Source organism: Pezoporus occidentalis, unplaced genomic scaffold, assembly GCF_034315485.1.
Source record: "Pezoporus occidentalis ecotype Australia unplaced genomic scaffold, CSIRO_AGI_Poc_V1 ctg263, whole genome shotgun sequence".
Taxonomy (NCBI): domain Eukaryota; kingdom Metazoa; phylum Chordata; class Aves; order Psittaciformes; family Psittacidae; genus Pezoporus; species Pezoporus occidentalis.
Genome location: NW_026914534.1, coordinates 909,407 through 923,877, shown reverse-complemented (window position 1 = coordinate 923,877; position 14,471 = coordinate 909,407). Strand labels below are relative to the sequence as shown.

Below are 14,471 nucleotides of genomic sequence, written 5' to 3'. Positions count from 1 at the left end.
AACTCATGTACTGGAATTAAGAGGGACTACAACTATCTGAGTCAAGTGCAACTTCACTGGTACTCGTAACTCACTAAGGATGAGTGATTTAAGTGTGACCAGCTTAAGGACACACATTTCTCCTTCCTACTTGAACAGGGGGTCCTGCTGACTGGCTAATGCTGCTTACTTCTTGAAGTTATCTAGACAAGATCTTCTGAAAAACCGAAGTAGTTCGAGTACCAAATATTTTCTGGTTGGGAGAAAGAGTAAAAGTGAAAGTACTTTTTTCTTGAACGAAGTTCTTAAGAGTTACAGGCGAAGTTATTTCAACATTAACCCTCATTCACCACCATCACCCCTCCCAAAAAAACACCCTGCAGAAACTCATCTCCAAGTCTGCTAATGCTCAGTTCATTGCTTCCCAGCCTTATAGCAGAGCCGGGCTTATAACTCTCCATTTACCTGCACACAGCCTATAGACAACCCGGAAAACAGACCGGCATGCTAAAAAGTTTCGCCCAGCTGCCGGAAAAGGCTCCCAGAAAGGGAGGATGCAACACTACCGCTCCCCGGGCGGGCAAGGGGAGGGAACGAGAGCTGGGGAAAGCTGGGCACAAGGTACTGGCACTCCCCCGCCCATGCTCACAGCCAAAGCCAGGAGCCCTCAGCCAACTCAGGGACGACAAGTGCGAAGCCTCCCTTTCCGCCCATGGGCACGAGCTCAGAACGACTGCGAGGCCGCCGGACTTCCCCCCAGGACACCGCCCCGCCGGGTCGGGACCACCCCCGGGCAGCAAGGGGCGGCAGACAGATAGTGTTATCGGCGAGGCCGGGGACGTGGGCAGCCACCCGCCGGGAGGAGGAGGAAGCGCAATGGGAAGGGAGGGGGAAAGGGAGGGAAATGGGAGGTCCCGTACCCGCGAGTCTCCGCACAGCAGCAGCTCCGGGTAGCTGAACTCCACGCAGCCCTCCTCGGTGGGGTCCTTCAGCACCACCTCCAGGCGGACCGTCTGGCGGAGCGGGAGCGCCTCCTGCGGCGGCGGCGGCTCCTGCCGGCTGCTCTGCCGCGGCGGCGGCAGCGGTAGCTGCGGCGGCGGCAGCGGCGGCGGCTCGGGCCGGGGGGGCTCCCGCTGCGGCTGCTGCTCGGCCCGGCCGGTCTCGCGGGGTGGCTCCAGGCGCGCGGCGCTCTCGCGGGGCGGCGGCAGCGGCTCCGGCCGGGAGAGCTCGTGCGGCGGCTCCAACAGCGGCGCCTCGCGGCCCGCCGGCGGCGGCTCCGGCTCGCGGCCTGCCGGCTCCCGCTCCAGCGCCGGGCTCTCGCCCTCGCGGCGCCTCACCGGTGACAGACTAATGAACGGCACCCGGCGCGGCTCCGCCATCCTCCGCCACCCCCCCCCGCCCCCCGCCTGCCGTTCGCCGGCCCCCGCCTCACGCGTTCGGTGACACCGCTCTCCGCGCTCCCTCCCACCGGCCCCGGCTCCTCCTCCCTCCGCCCTCCCCCCTCCGCCGCCCGGTCGGAGCTGCCCCCTACGTTCTCCTCGCCGCCTCCGACCCCGCCATCTTGGCGCCCCCCCACATAAATAGAAGCAGGCCCGCAGGCCGCGCAGGCGCACTGGGACCGCCGACGCTGACGCGCCGCCCCGCGTCGCTGTTGTTATTGCTCAGCTTCCCCCCGACGTCAGCGCGGCCGCCGGCGCCCGCCCCCAGTTGCCTTGGCGATGTGCACGCTGCCTGCCGGCCGCGTCTTAAAGGGCCCGCGGCGCCGACTGCCACCAGCCCGCCCCGAGCCGAGCCGGGCAGCCCTGCCCGCCGGCACGCCGTGGCGGGGCAGTGGCGGACGCGCCGCCGCCTTCCCGCCTGCCCCCCCCCAACCGCGCCTCGCGGCTGGCCGAGGGTGACCGTTGGCGCCAGGGGAGCGGCCTCGGCGGGGATCCCTCCTCCCCTGAGGCGCCGCGCGGCCCCGTTGGGGCGGGAGGGGAGGAAGGGGCAGCCGCGGGCCCGGCCGCTTCGTTCCGACGGGGCGGCGGGGAGTGCGCTGCGGGTATTGACAGGGCTGTGCAAAGCTCGTGTTCTCGGGGCACAGTGGGACCGCCGTGGGGGCCGCGGGCCTGGTCAGGGGAGGGTGCTCTGAGGCCTCTGGAATTGAGCAGCTATAGGTCAGTCACGAGAGAAAAGCAGCCCTAAATCCTGAACAGGATCGAGAGTGAAGCTGGGGGGGGGGGGGACCAACTGTTTCCTGGCTGTGAGGGTGATGGTGTGAACGCATCTCGTCCCAGGGGTGTCAAGACACACTCTGTGAAGCCCTGCTGGATCGGTTGGGAAGACGCAGGTTTGACAAAATGGCCCCTCTGTAAAGTGTTGAGCCCAGCTAGCTCCTGCAGAGCAGCACAGGCTGCTCTGGCCACCAGACCATCTTCAGAGGTTGCGTGTTCTGCAGCTATGCCTGTTCTGCAGGACACCAGCTCTGCTTGCAAAGAGAAGCTGTGGATTGGTGAGGGGAAGAGTTGGCCTCTAGGCTGGGCACAACGCAAGGAAGGCAGGGTATGAGCAGCAGGAGCTGCCTACAAACAGTACAAGTGTTGCAGTCTGTCACCACCTACTTTGACAGCCTGATGGCTGGTACTTCCAGATGGAGGTATTCCACCAATGCACTGCCAAGTTTCAGGAAGCTATGAACATCTTCATGTGCATTGCGTTCTCCAGCTTTGTTGGAGCAGAGAGAAAGATGTTATTTCTTGTTCTTTTTTAGCCTCAGAAATACTACATAGGAGAGTTGTTCTTGTTTTCAAAATGTACTCATGCAGCACAAATGTAATTTACATATGTATATTATTTGGGATAATTCTAGCAGGCCATTCTGTACAGCACATTACTGCACTTCCCAAACTGCATTCATTACAGAGCTTGATGTTCTCATTGCATGTGAAGTCTTTTAACTTGACTCCTTACTTTCATGTAGACTCCAGAGAGGATCCATGACACTAAAACTGTGTTATTGAAAGTTACGATTTTGCTAACAGGGAATGGAGGACATTCCAGAATACTGCTTACAGCAGGAAGTCAGTGGAATGATTGGCTGATCTGACAGTCATGGGCTGTCTCTTTCTGAAGCTTGAAAGGCTTTGTTGAGCTTTATAGTCAAAGGGACTTGTTTTATCTTAAAACCCTGCATGTTCTAGTATGACTAGCAAGCTTGGAAGAGGTATTCCTCAAATGTATTTTTACTTTCAGCATCATAATAAAATTATTTAGAAATCCCACTTGTTCTCCTGGTGAGAATATCATAAAGCTTTCTGATGATGCACTTAACAGGCAATGTATTTCTGGATTCAAACCGAGTATCGCTAAGCTCCAGACCTGCAGATCCTGCTAGGAAGATACCAGTTCTCATCAAAGTTTCTATACAGTCTATATCATTAAACCCTGTGATAGTAGAAAGAGGCTTTTCCTCAGCAAAAGAACAGTTTATTGCTCAGCGGTCAAAAGTCTTGTGTAGAAGTCACGGGCTCTTCTGCAGCTCTGCTAAATGCTTGTTTTCAATTATCAAGTGGGAGACTAGACATTGAAATAAGTACAACAGTTTTTGTTTCTGCAGATAATGCTTGGACATATGCATGGAAAGGGATGAAAATAAGCTGTGCATTTTAAGTATACAACTTCAAACTCCTGTCTTTCAGTCCCCTAAGACATGTATTCAGAAGTAATGAATATATAACAGGTTACTGAAAATTAAGGAAATTAAGATTGCAAGTATCTGAATTCAGTATTTTAAATTATCTTGGTTGTAGTGTAGATACATCTGGAAGCACATCCAGGTCAGATTTCTAACACACTTTTTAAGTAGGAAAAAAATAAGCTGGATAGCAATAACTCAGCAGACCTGTGATAGGACTACAGAGAAAACCAGTTCTTGGAAACAGTTTCAGGTGGCCATTTGCTCTAAATTATGAGATTGCAGACTTTGATAGTAGAAGCAGCCGTTCATATCTAAGGTTTTGTAGATATTTACTGGTTTGTTTATATACCCCCTCTACCTCTCTTCTGGCAGCTTAGTTAGACAAATAAGCCCTCACATTTATGTTATCTAACCTCTGAGCATTTTGGAGCACACTTTTTTTTATGAGACTCCATGTTTGTTTTTGCAACTAGAACAGTAGTTGTGGATCTTTGAATCTGAAGTGAAGTTACCAAAGATGGTTTGCTCTGGATCTGAGTAGCTGAACAAATTCAGAAAGAAACTTGGCAGCAGACCCAAGCACAGCAGTTACTAGGATATGTTGTCATTACATTTGGTCCAACATACTAGAAGCACTCAGGAAAGACTTCCAAGACACAAGCCAAATCCGCTAGATCTTCATTTCTCCAGGAATTTAGTTTTGAATATGCCAGATGAGTTTCAGGCTTGTGCTGTATCAAACAGTTTCAAGAGGAGCTAGGTTTGTATTTTTTTTTGTTTTTTTCCTGTTCTGCTATCTTTTACATTGTTTGGTGTTAAGCTTTGTCTCAGATGTTGTGTGTAATATCATGTGCTGCACTTGTCAGTGGAGCATAAAGTAATAACAATAATAAAAAAAGTAGATGTTTTGCCAAATATTTTGCTTTTTCTCAGGATACAACAGTGCTAAAATACTCCAACTAAAGTACAGATTCCTTCCTTCTGTATGTTACCTTGAAGGACACTTAATACCAAAACTGTCCTTGAAAGAGGCGCATTGAGAGTTTAAAAACTGCAAAAAGAGAGTAATTTTGAGGTGAATTTGAAGTTGCTTTTTATTTAATTGGTGAAAGCCAGTATGAGCAGATCATACAAAGGGGATGCTCGGAACTACAGATGCTGCAGCCACACCAGTGAGTGGCAGTTTCTTGACCTGACTTGGTTTCAAATTGTGAAAGTGACAGAGACAGTCCAGTAAGCCAGCAGGTTAGGTGCTGGTGGGATCCTCCTGCTCTGCTTTGGGATGGCTTCTCTGTCTGGGAGACAAACTTCTAGCACTCTTCCTTTTGGGCTCTTAGTATTCAATGTGTTAGATTAAGAGCTGCGCCCAGTTGTGTTACAGACCAGTACCAGCTGCTCTCCTGGCCCCAGTGGAAGCCGTTCTGACTGTATGGCCTCCTTTGAGCTGGACATCCCAAAGCAGCAGGCCCAAGGTCCCACCAGAAGGCAGAGCTGTCCTTATGAGTTGTGTCCATCTCCAGAGAGCTTGCTCTCTATTTCAAAGCCTGAATACTTCCATGACCTGTGAGGCTCTTGCCCTTGGATGGGAATGTGGGGCAAAACGTTCTGTTTATGTCAACAGCTAATTTTACCACTCAGGCTTAGGTGGCCTGGGATTGCAGTTTGTCTTCTGCTTTGCTTAAGGTGAACACTGGGACCTACTCTGGGATAGCAGCTATGTTGGTAGCCAGCTCATGCCTGTGCCAGTCAGCCAGTGGGATCTCAAAAGCCTCTCAGAGATACTTCTAGCAGGTTTGGGTTATTTGGATTTGTTTTTGTTTTGTTAGAGTGTGCTCATTTTCCATGGGTTGGTTCTTCACTATATCATAGAATCATAGAATGGTTCTGATTGGAAGGAACTTTAAAGATTGTCTAGTTCCAACCCCCTGCCATGGGGAGGGACACCTCACAGTAGACCAGGTTGCTCAAAGCTCCATCCTGCCTGGCCTTGAATACTTCGGAGATGGAGCATCTACAGCTTGGGGAAACCTGTTCCAGTGTTTCACCATCCTCACAGTGAAGAGCTTCTTCCTAATATCTCATGTAAATCTTCCCTCTTTCAGTTTAAAGCCATTCCCCCTTCTCCTATTACTACATTGCCTCAACCCAGGTGCAGGACCTTGCACCTTGCCTTGTTTAACTTCATGAGGTTCGCACTGGCCCACCTCTCAAGTCTATCCAGGTCCCTCTGGATGGCATCCCTTCCCTCCAGCATGTCAACTGCACCACACAGCATTGTGTGGTGAGGACTTGCTGAGGGTTCACTCAACCTCACTGTCAATGTCGCTGACAAAGATGTTAAGCAGTGCTGGTCCCAGTGCCAACCCCTGAGGATCACCGCTTGTCACTATCTCCACCCCCTTGAGCCACTGACTGCAATTCTTTGAGTGCAACTATCCAGACAATTCCTTATCTAGTGAGCAGTCCATCCATCAAATCCATGCCTTTAGAGTTCCGAGACAAGGATGTTGTGGGGGACAGTGTCAAATGCTTTGCACAAGTCCAGGTAGATGATGTCAGTCACTCTCATCCACCAACGCTATAACCCTGTCATAGAAGGCCACCAAATTTAACAGGCATAATTTGCCCTTAGTGAAACCATGTTGGCTGTTACCAATTGCCTCCTTATTTTCCATGGGCCTTAGCATTGTTTTCAGGAGGATTTGCTCCATGATCTTGCTGGTACTGACTGGCCTGTAGTTCCCCGGGTATTAGTTTTTTCCTTTTGTTATAAACTGGGCTTATATTTCCCCTCTTCCAGTCAGTGGGAACTGACTGGTGTATCCCTCTGGTATCTTGGTTTCTTATGGTCCAACCAGGAATCATGTTGATCCTCTTGGTCCTTTCACGGAAGCTGCTGCCACAGCAACTGCGACTTTCACTGCTGTGTCAGGAGATGATACAGCTGCAGGTAGGGTGGTGGTTGTGTATCTTTTCTAGAACTGCTGCTGTATCATAAGAATCCACTGCACTGACAGCATGGATGGCATTGCTGGTTTTCTATTTTCTGTTTCAGGCTCACTGAATCCAAGTGTGCTTTTTTTTGAACTTGTCTTCCCTCCTAGAGTTTTACTAAGTTTCTTCTTGCTAGATCAAGAATCAAAGAATAACACCCCCCACCTCTTTCCAAAGCCAAACACCAATGCCCTGCAAACCTCCTCAGGCACATGTACTTAGAGCTATTACCAGCTGTTCTGCCACAGCTTTAAAAAGTGCAAAGTACTCTATTCAGTGACGTAAACAGTGGTTTAGAAGGACTGTAGGCAGGTAGAGAAATGCCAGATGTTGGGACTAGAAAGTGCATTAGCTTCAAGTAATTAGGATATGCTTTACCAGGGAAGTGATGATATTCATTTATCCCAATTTCAAGGCAGAGGAAATATGACTGTTAACTTTATTCCATGTGTTTGGATGTTGCTCCCTGTGAACTGATCAAACCTTACTTCTTGGAGAATGAAAACTTGAGCCTATAAGACACTAGATTCCTTTCAAGAAGGTCAAGAAAGGCTCTGAACAAGCCTGTTCAAAAGCTCAAAGTTTCAATGACAATAGGAAGCTTTAAGAGTAACAACAATTTTTATGCCAAAGTTTGTTACTGCTGCTGCAACTGGAAACACTTTTTACCCTTACAAGTGGATTTAGATGCATCTTTTTTTTGCTTTTGGAAATGAGCAGTAGCTTCCCAATACTGTGTTGTGTGACAGGACAGCATAAATGGCACTACTAGGTATGTGGTAAATAGCTGATAAAATGTTGGCTTTTATCTCACATTAAAAATAAGCTAGAAACCAGAGCAAGCCTTCATGCTAGAAAAGTAAAGGGATTTACAGGCGTGTATGTCTCATGGCAGTGTGAGATCCTTAATCAAAGGTGGGGGTCTTATCTATCATCTGTGTTGTTCATGTGCAATTTCTCAATGAGAAATTCAAACCTGACACAACTCCTGTGTGATGGTGATATTTATTCTCTGCAGAACATCATAACATTCTTTAAACTAATTGGTAGAGTTAGATTGTTAAAGAAACTTCAGAGGAGATTCTAAGCCTCAAGTACTCTAATTTGCATGGAATAGCAGGTTAGGAAGAAATAGGGGTGAGAGAAAATGGAAAGAACTACGTCTTGGCCAAGGAATAGGAACCTGCTCGAAGAAGCTGCTGTTGGGAACAACTGTTGATCCTGGAGAGGTGAGATACTAAAACATTAAACATCAGCTCTTAAGCGGGTGCATTTACCAAGCAGAACTGGGCTAATTTGTTCCCTCAGATATCCATACTAAAGTCACTTGTAACTAACAAGGTAAGAACACTTTTATAGTTACATCTTATCTTTTATTTAATCGGTAGTAATTGTTTCTGCTTCTGGTGTCAAGATTTCTTACTGGAGCAAGCACTCAACTTTCATCTTTAAGGTTTCCTAATGTTAGGGGTAAACTCAGTTGAGGCTGACAAGTAACTTGTAAACTTCTCCAGGAGTAATAATTTTAGACGAAGCAGGGTGGACTCTCTGCCTTGACTGAAATTAATTTGGGGATGTCAGCATCTGAGAGGTTTTCTCTGTCAAGCACTGAAGATTAGTTTCAGGTCTAAAATCACTAAGGAATTCCTCCTTGCAGGTTTACCCTTCACTTTTCTAAGAAGGAAGGAGAAATAGAGGAAAACAAAAAATCGGCACCTTCTAAGTAGTCACGAAAATTCAAACCACTTAATTAGCAAAGATAAAATAACCCTTTAGCCAAAATCCTGGAATTTTGCTGTAGATACAAAGAATAGCAAGAAGGGTTACAGCAGAAATAAACACAGAAGAGATTTTGTAGAGGAGTGGTGGTAATAAGAAACCAAACCATTCAAACAAAACTTCTTTTTATTAAAAATACAAATGTACGTAAAGGGACCAGAATTCATCAACTGCTGAAGAAATTTAAACGGAGGCGCATCTGCCTGTCACTTACTGCTTGTGACTAACAATGTCACTTAAACCGTACTTAAGCTGCATTTAAAATTGAAGAGGATCTGCTTCAAGAAAGAATGGGTTTCCTTAATGGTAGCTCTTTTATGATTCACACCTGCTCATTTGACAGTGCAGAAAATCATAGATATTTACAGAGACTGCGAGGGATTATGTGCTCTGGGGAGCTGTCCCTCACTATTTCCCTCATTTGCACCATTTCTTTAAAGATGCTTGCAGCATGGGATGCTTATCTCCACTGAAAAAGCCTGTTCCATCAGGCTAGCACCCCTGGAGGCAGCCGAAGATTACCAGCCTGTCTGAAACTTTGGAGTCAGGTTATTATCTTATCTCTGTACAGTTGTCTGCTGGATTTATTCTTCCAATAGTAATTAAAAGCACACACGGATATGAGTCACAATTTCGAGTAGGTACCCCACCCACCTGTAGCACGAATGAGAAGGACTGGCCTTGTAGGGAAGTCTCAGCTTGAATGGCAGTTTCTACCCTAAAAGCAGTAGTAATGCTGTTTAATGAGGTAAAAGGGTCTGCAAGTAATTTTCTGCAATACAAAAGCTGATGTGCCATAGATTTGCTTTTGCTGTGGGTTTCTCTTGCGAGTGCTGACCTAGGACAAGACAAAACACTTTCTCAGTGCCCATGAAAACAGAGCCAGTCAGGCTGCAGGCCAGACAGGCCAGACTGGTTTTGGTCACTCACCAGTGCAACACACTTGGGAATTACATGTGACACATGTAGATTGCAAAGCAACCTCCTAGGAATCATGAAGATTTACATCGTAGTATTTGCCAGCGATATTGGAGACATTTTCTTGTTTTAATTTTTCTCTAGTTTCCCCTTTTGACTTCCAGACTGATTTTACAAAAAATCCAATTTCCTAACCATTCCCCAGCCCCCCACCCCCCCTACCCCAATGCTTCTCAGCACTTTGGAAACTGCTTTTACATATGCATTTTACACAGGTAGTTCCACATCTAAATAAGTGCACATTATCACAGACAGCTGAGGGTGATTGCATAAACAAATTACCACATTTTTAACATGTATACAAGCTTATGACCAGAATAGTCAGAAGCATACTTTGTATGTACACTTCAGCATTTTCATACTTCCATGATTTTATTTCCAAGCCAAATTGCCTTCAAAAAGCAAAGCACATATTCATCACCAAGAATTAAGTACATAGAGCTTGCAGATTCAACACAAAGCTGCTTTTGAGTTGTCACAGCATTAAAAATAGCATCTGAAAAATTACTTATGAAAAATTATTTTCCATACATGAATAATTTAGATGGACAAATGGAATTTTATTAAACTCTGTTTTCTTACCATCTCAAGTTGTATTTTGAGAAGACTTATGAAATCTGAAGATTTTTGAGCATATTAAAGTGAGTGTATAATAGCAGCAATAGCAGTGGTGATTTTAAGAATAGAGGGGATGCTACATACCAGAAATGCTTGTGTGAAAACAAGCTACATTTTCTGTACATTTTCTGTGCATTTCATATGTAGTTTTTCTGGCCTTAAAAGAATTAATTCCTCCTTACATTGGTAAGTAATAGTACAGTCAGATTTAACTGAGTACTTATCCAATAACTTCCTTGCCATTTTAAGAGATTGAGTTCTTACCGTCATGCTGATTTCCAGTCCTCCATAGGACTTTGCATATTTTACAGATCTGAGCGAATCTTGCCTTAAATGCCTGTGAAATGAAGCGAGGCAAAAGTAATGCTCAGAGGTGGGGTGAGGGGAGGAAGAGATATGTGGAAAGCAGCAGTACTTTGGCAGTACTTTGTGGTAGTCCTGCAAGGCCAGTCACCTTAGCAAGTAGGTGGGAAGGGAAAACACTTGGTAAGGAAGGGGAACACACAGACATGGAAAGCAGACGCGGGAATAAAACCTGTTTGGGAATAACTAGCTAAATTAAGTGGAAAGTCTTGTAAAGCTTGCCTCAGAAATTACTTTGCTATGACCTGAAAATAGCTTTTCTGCCTTTAAATGATGGGAAAAGCACTGTTGTTTTATATAAACAAATAACTTCCCAGTTTGCTCAGTGATGATTAAGTTCAGCACACGTGTCATCATGAAGAAGTTAGGCAAAAGTAAGGCTGAACTTGCAGAATACCAATATTATGATCATCATTATTATTGGGAATATACCAGGCACTCTAAGACCTGGTTTATTATTTATATATATATATTTATTTTTTTTTAAAGTCTTCTTAGATACAGCTATCACACATGGACTGATACTCCAGAGATACATTTACTTCATGTGAATTAATTCACCAGCTCTGCAAAGTTAGACACTGTGTTTTGTCACATAATGGCTGCCCATATAATGGCCTCACCCACTGATGTGAGGGAAGAAAAAAATTACTGGTAGCTTCAGAGAAGACAGGCATAATGATCCCATCATGCTTACGAAGGGCAAAATCATCAAAGAAAATTACAATTGTTACAATGGAACTGTTAGAATGGAAGCACGGTTCTTTTCTATGTGACATAAACCTCAACATTATTATATGTATTATTAAAATATGTTATTGTATATTATTTAATTTTGCATTGTTGTATGTGTTTTTTCTGACCGCATGGAAGCTGCATACAGTGATCAAGGAACAGATGGCAGAATCTCAGGCTCATCACTCATCTAAGAGCCAGCTTAAAGTGCGGTTTGAGGACTCCAAAAAAAGCAACGCAGTTCTTAGGTCCATGAAAGTGCAACTCAGAGACAACAGCATAGGTAGCATCCCACTTTTCAGTTAGATTTTGGGTGTATCTGGGAAGTGCTATAAACTATCTCATAGCCTATTTTCTGTCAAAATAACTTAAATCCCAGGCTCTTGAAGATCTCCTTGTAGAAACATTTTAAAGACCATTACTCATTATACTGCATTAATTATATTAAATTCTCTCAATTACTAAGAATATGTGGAGCCATTAAGCACAATAAAATATGTAAGTATGAACTGAAGTTTCTTCTTTATTTGAAGAATACACAGTGTCTTCTCAAAAGTCACAGCTCTTACTAAATATAGATTTTTATCTTAAAATCTATACATAGATGCTAGTGTAATTCATCAATTAAACAAGACTTATAAGGAATTTAGGAATTATCCCTTACCTAGAGATGTGGAATTCCTGCTTTATTTGCTCCAAATGAAAGTTTAAACTCTACAAAGTTGAAAGTAAGCTTTTGGTTTGTGGCTTCTAAATGTGATTACAGGGTAAAAAAGGGCTGTTTCAAATTCTGCAAGCAGCCTCAAACAACTGGACTCCATCAATCTTTCTGTGATGCTGTAAGGTTTATCTAATAAAGAATGAATGGGAAGTATTAGCTCCCGTGACATGGGTCTTCTGTTAAGTTCAGCTCAATACAATACTGTAGTCATACAAATGTAATTACAGACATTTCTGATGTCATATAACTAATTTAAAAAAATAGGATAATACAGTATCCGTAAAGTACATGTGAATCAAGAGGAGAGTGACAAATGATGAGAAGTAGCCATTAGTCATCATTATTAGAATGTTCTGGGGGTTTACTTTAGTAGGGTCCTGGAAGAATGGAGGATCCAACATATCCCTTGATGATCCAGATATAGATGTAAACCAGCTATATAAATAAAAGACTGCAGAGAAACAGACTAGTGTAGTGACAATAAGACAGTCACTAAGAGTGCTTTGCATAAGGTGAAAAAATGACCCCATTCAAACAAAATCTGTATTTTAGAGCTGAAGTTAGGCTGTGTCTTCTGAAGGGAAGACTGTATCCTAGAAAATACCAGCTCTGGAAAAAAACTAGATGTCATGTCACAGTCAAGAAGCAATTTAATGCAAGCTCCCCCTGTGATAATATGACAAAAAGGATGACTGCAGTCTTTGAGTACACATGTAGGAGAACAGCAAGCAGCAGTATGGAAGAGCATATTCCAACATCACACGTGGTGATAAATATGCCTAATGCTACACGGCCATGTTTTTCTGTTGACAAACTGGTTGCCAGTTTTCCACCCTGGAAAATATCCTACAGGGGATGTTGTCTTCCATACAGATTGAGGTGACTTGCTTGTTTATGTGTACCAAAAGATAAAAAAAAAAAACAAACAAACCCAAACCACCAAAACCCCAAATCAAACCAGACAATGCTGGGCTTTAATGACTAACAGCAAAGATGGATGTTGGAAGAATCAAATATTATAAGACAAGGCCAAACAAGCTGAATTTAGAATGAAGAGCAAAGGCAATTTAATAATTTGAACAAATTGCAAAGTAATTTGATTTTTTTAACAAGTTTTCTCACTAGCCACCTTCAGGTTTTCTGGCAAGTATTTTTATGGAAAGCCAAGATAGTTATTGGACTCAACACAAAGATTAGCCAATGAAATCTACCATCTTGCACTACATAGGGTCAGGCCAGATTATCCAGTAGTTGATTAGTAACCTGATTTTAGTGGTTACTGGTGACACTTTCATGCAATTATGTACTTAACTAGTGATCATATAAATAGATTAAATGGGGAGAGGGAACTCTGGAAATGAAACTCAAGAATGATTGGAAATTACTTCTGGAGATAACACAGGGAAAATTTAGTGAAAGAGTAAACCAATTGGAAAACCCCTGATGCGTTCCTCAGTGTTTGTATACCTCTCATGTGGTGAAGCTACATGTAGCAACAGCTATATATGTAATTGTCTAATCTGTGTCTTGCTAGCTAATGGCCAAGTTCCTTATTCAACCTTAGACAATTTTCATATGAAGATCAATGAACAATCTTCCAGCTGAGAGAGCTACATAAATATAAATGCCTGCTGCAGTCCACAGAGCTGAAAAGTAACACGACTTTTCCTTCACAATGAACTTGCCACCTCCAGTTTGAGTACATTACTTGGCTCCGCCTATTACTGGGCTTAGAATTTATATGCTGGATTCCAGAATTAATCCAAGATGCTATATTGGATCAGTTCAGATGCTGGCCAAAGCAGATGTCATCCTGGAACTCACTTGCAGCAACAGACAGGATAAATGCCCTCCCCTGCAGAGTAATTGACTTAGATGTTATTGGCATAAATGTTCTTCAGATATTACTGAGTTTAATTAAAGGTCATCTTCCTTATCTGTCAGGAATGGGTTAGCACCCAGCTAAAAGCAGTTACACACTGTTTGGGCTTCAGCTTTCTCTGCCAGTCACTATCAATGATTCAACTGCTAGCACAGTACCTCAGATGCTTACTGGGAGTATAAGAAATAACTGTATTTCCCATACTCTGCCTTGCAATTCTAATGATGCAGCAATTTCTTTCTGCCCTAGTCTCTCTTCTCCTACATTATGTGAAATGCTGTTTCAATTTTTTATTCACTTATTCCTGACCCAATAAACTCATCTGTTTCCCTGACTTTGCACATGCATTCCTCATTGCCTACTTGTTCTGTATAGCTCACTTTTGCAGTTGTTTTTCCTCCACATCTACCTTCACTCCTAGCTGCTCTAGTTAGAGTACCTTGACTCCTTAAATTTCCACAATTCAGGGAAATATGTGAAAGGACAGTGATAACATTTTCTTAACTCTGCCTCAGAAACAGCTTTAGAAATTCTTGATTAACTTCCCTTTCTGTATCAGCTAAGGCAACTCCGATTCACATCCCTGTTCTTTGAATGTGATCTCAGATTAAACAATGGAAGATGTTCTTAGAATGCATTTCTAAGGTAAAATAAACACCAATATTTCAGGATTTTCCTTGTGCATTTTAATAGTACCTACATATCTGTTACATTACCACAATCCTAAATATGTAATATATCTTTCA

General features: G+C 44.0%; 1 protein-coding gene and 1 long non-coding RNA gene across 5 annotated transcripts in view; one reads left to right on the top strand and one right to left on the bottom strand.

Moving 5' to 3' along the window:
- The window catches only part of UBN2 (ubinuclein 2), a 60,918-nt gene extending 59,560 nt beyond the window's left edge, over nt 1-1,358 (bottom strand). For all 3 annotated transcript variants that reach the window (XM_062624162.1, XM_062624165.1, XM_062624164.1), the window contains exon 1: nt 900-1,358. In XM_062624162.1, coding sequence (XP_062480146.1) covers nt 900-1,358 — 459 coding nt within the window. The remainder of the gene's footprint in view (nt 1-899) is intronic.
- A 2,749-nt stretch (nt 1,359-4,107) lies between these two features.
- On the top strand, nt 4,108-14,059 carry LOC134166493 (uncharacterized). 2 transcript variants are annotated; one of them, XR_009965899.1, is made up of 4 exons: nt 4,108-4,415; nt 8,869-8,976; nt 11,261-11,405; nt 13,378-14,059. It is a non-coding gene; the product is annotated as an uncharacterized LOC134166493 (long non-coding RNA). The 2 variants fall into 2 exon arrangements; XR_009965898.1 differs by lacking the exon at nt 13,378-14,059 and having other exon boundaries at nt 4,109-4,415; nt 11,261-11,999.
- Nucleotides 14,060-14,471: the final 412 nt, after the last annotated feature.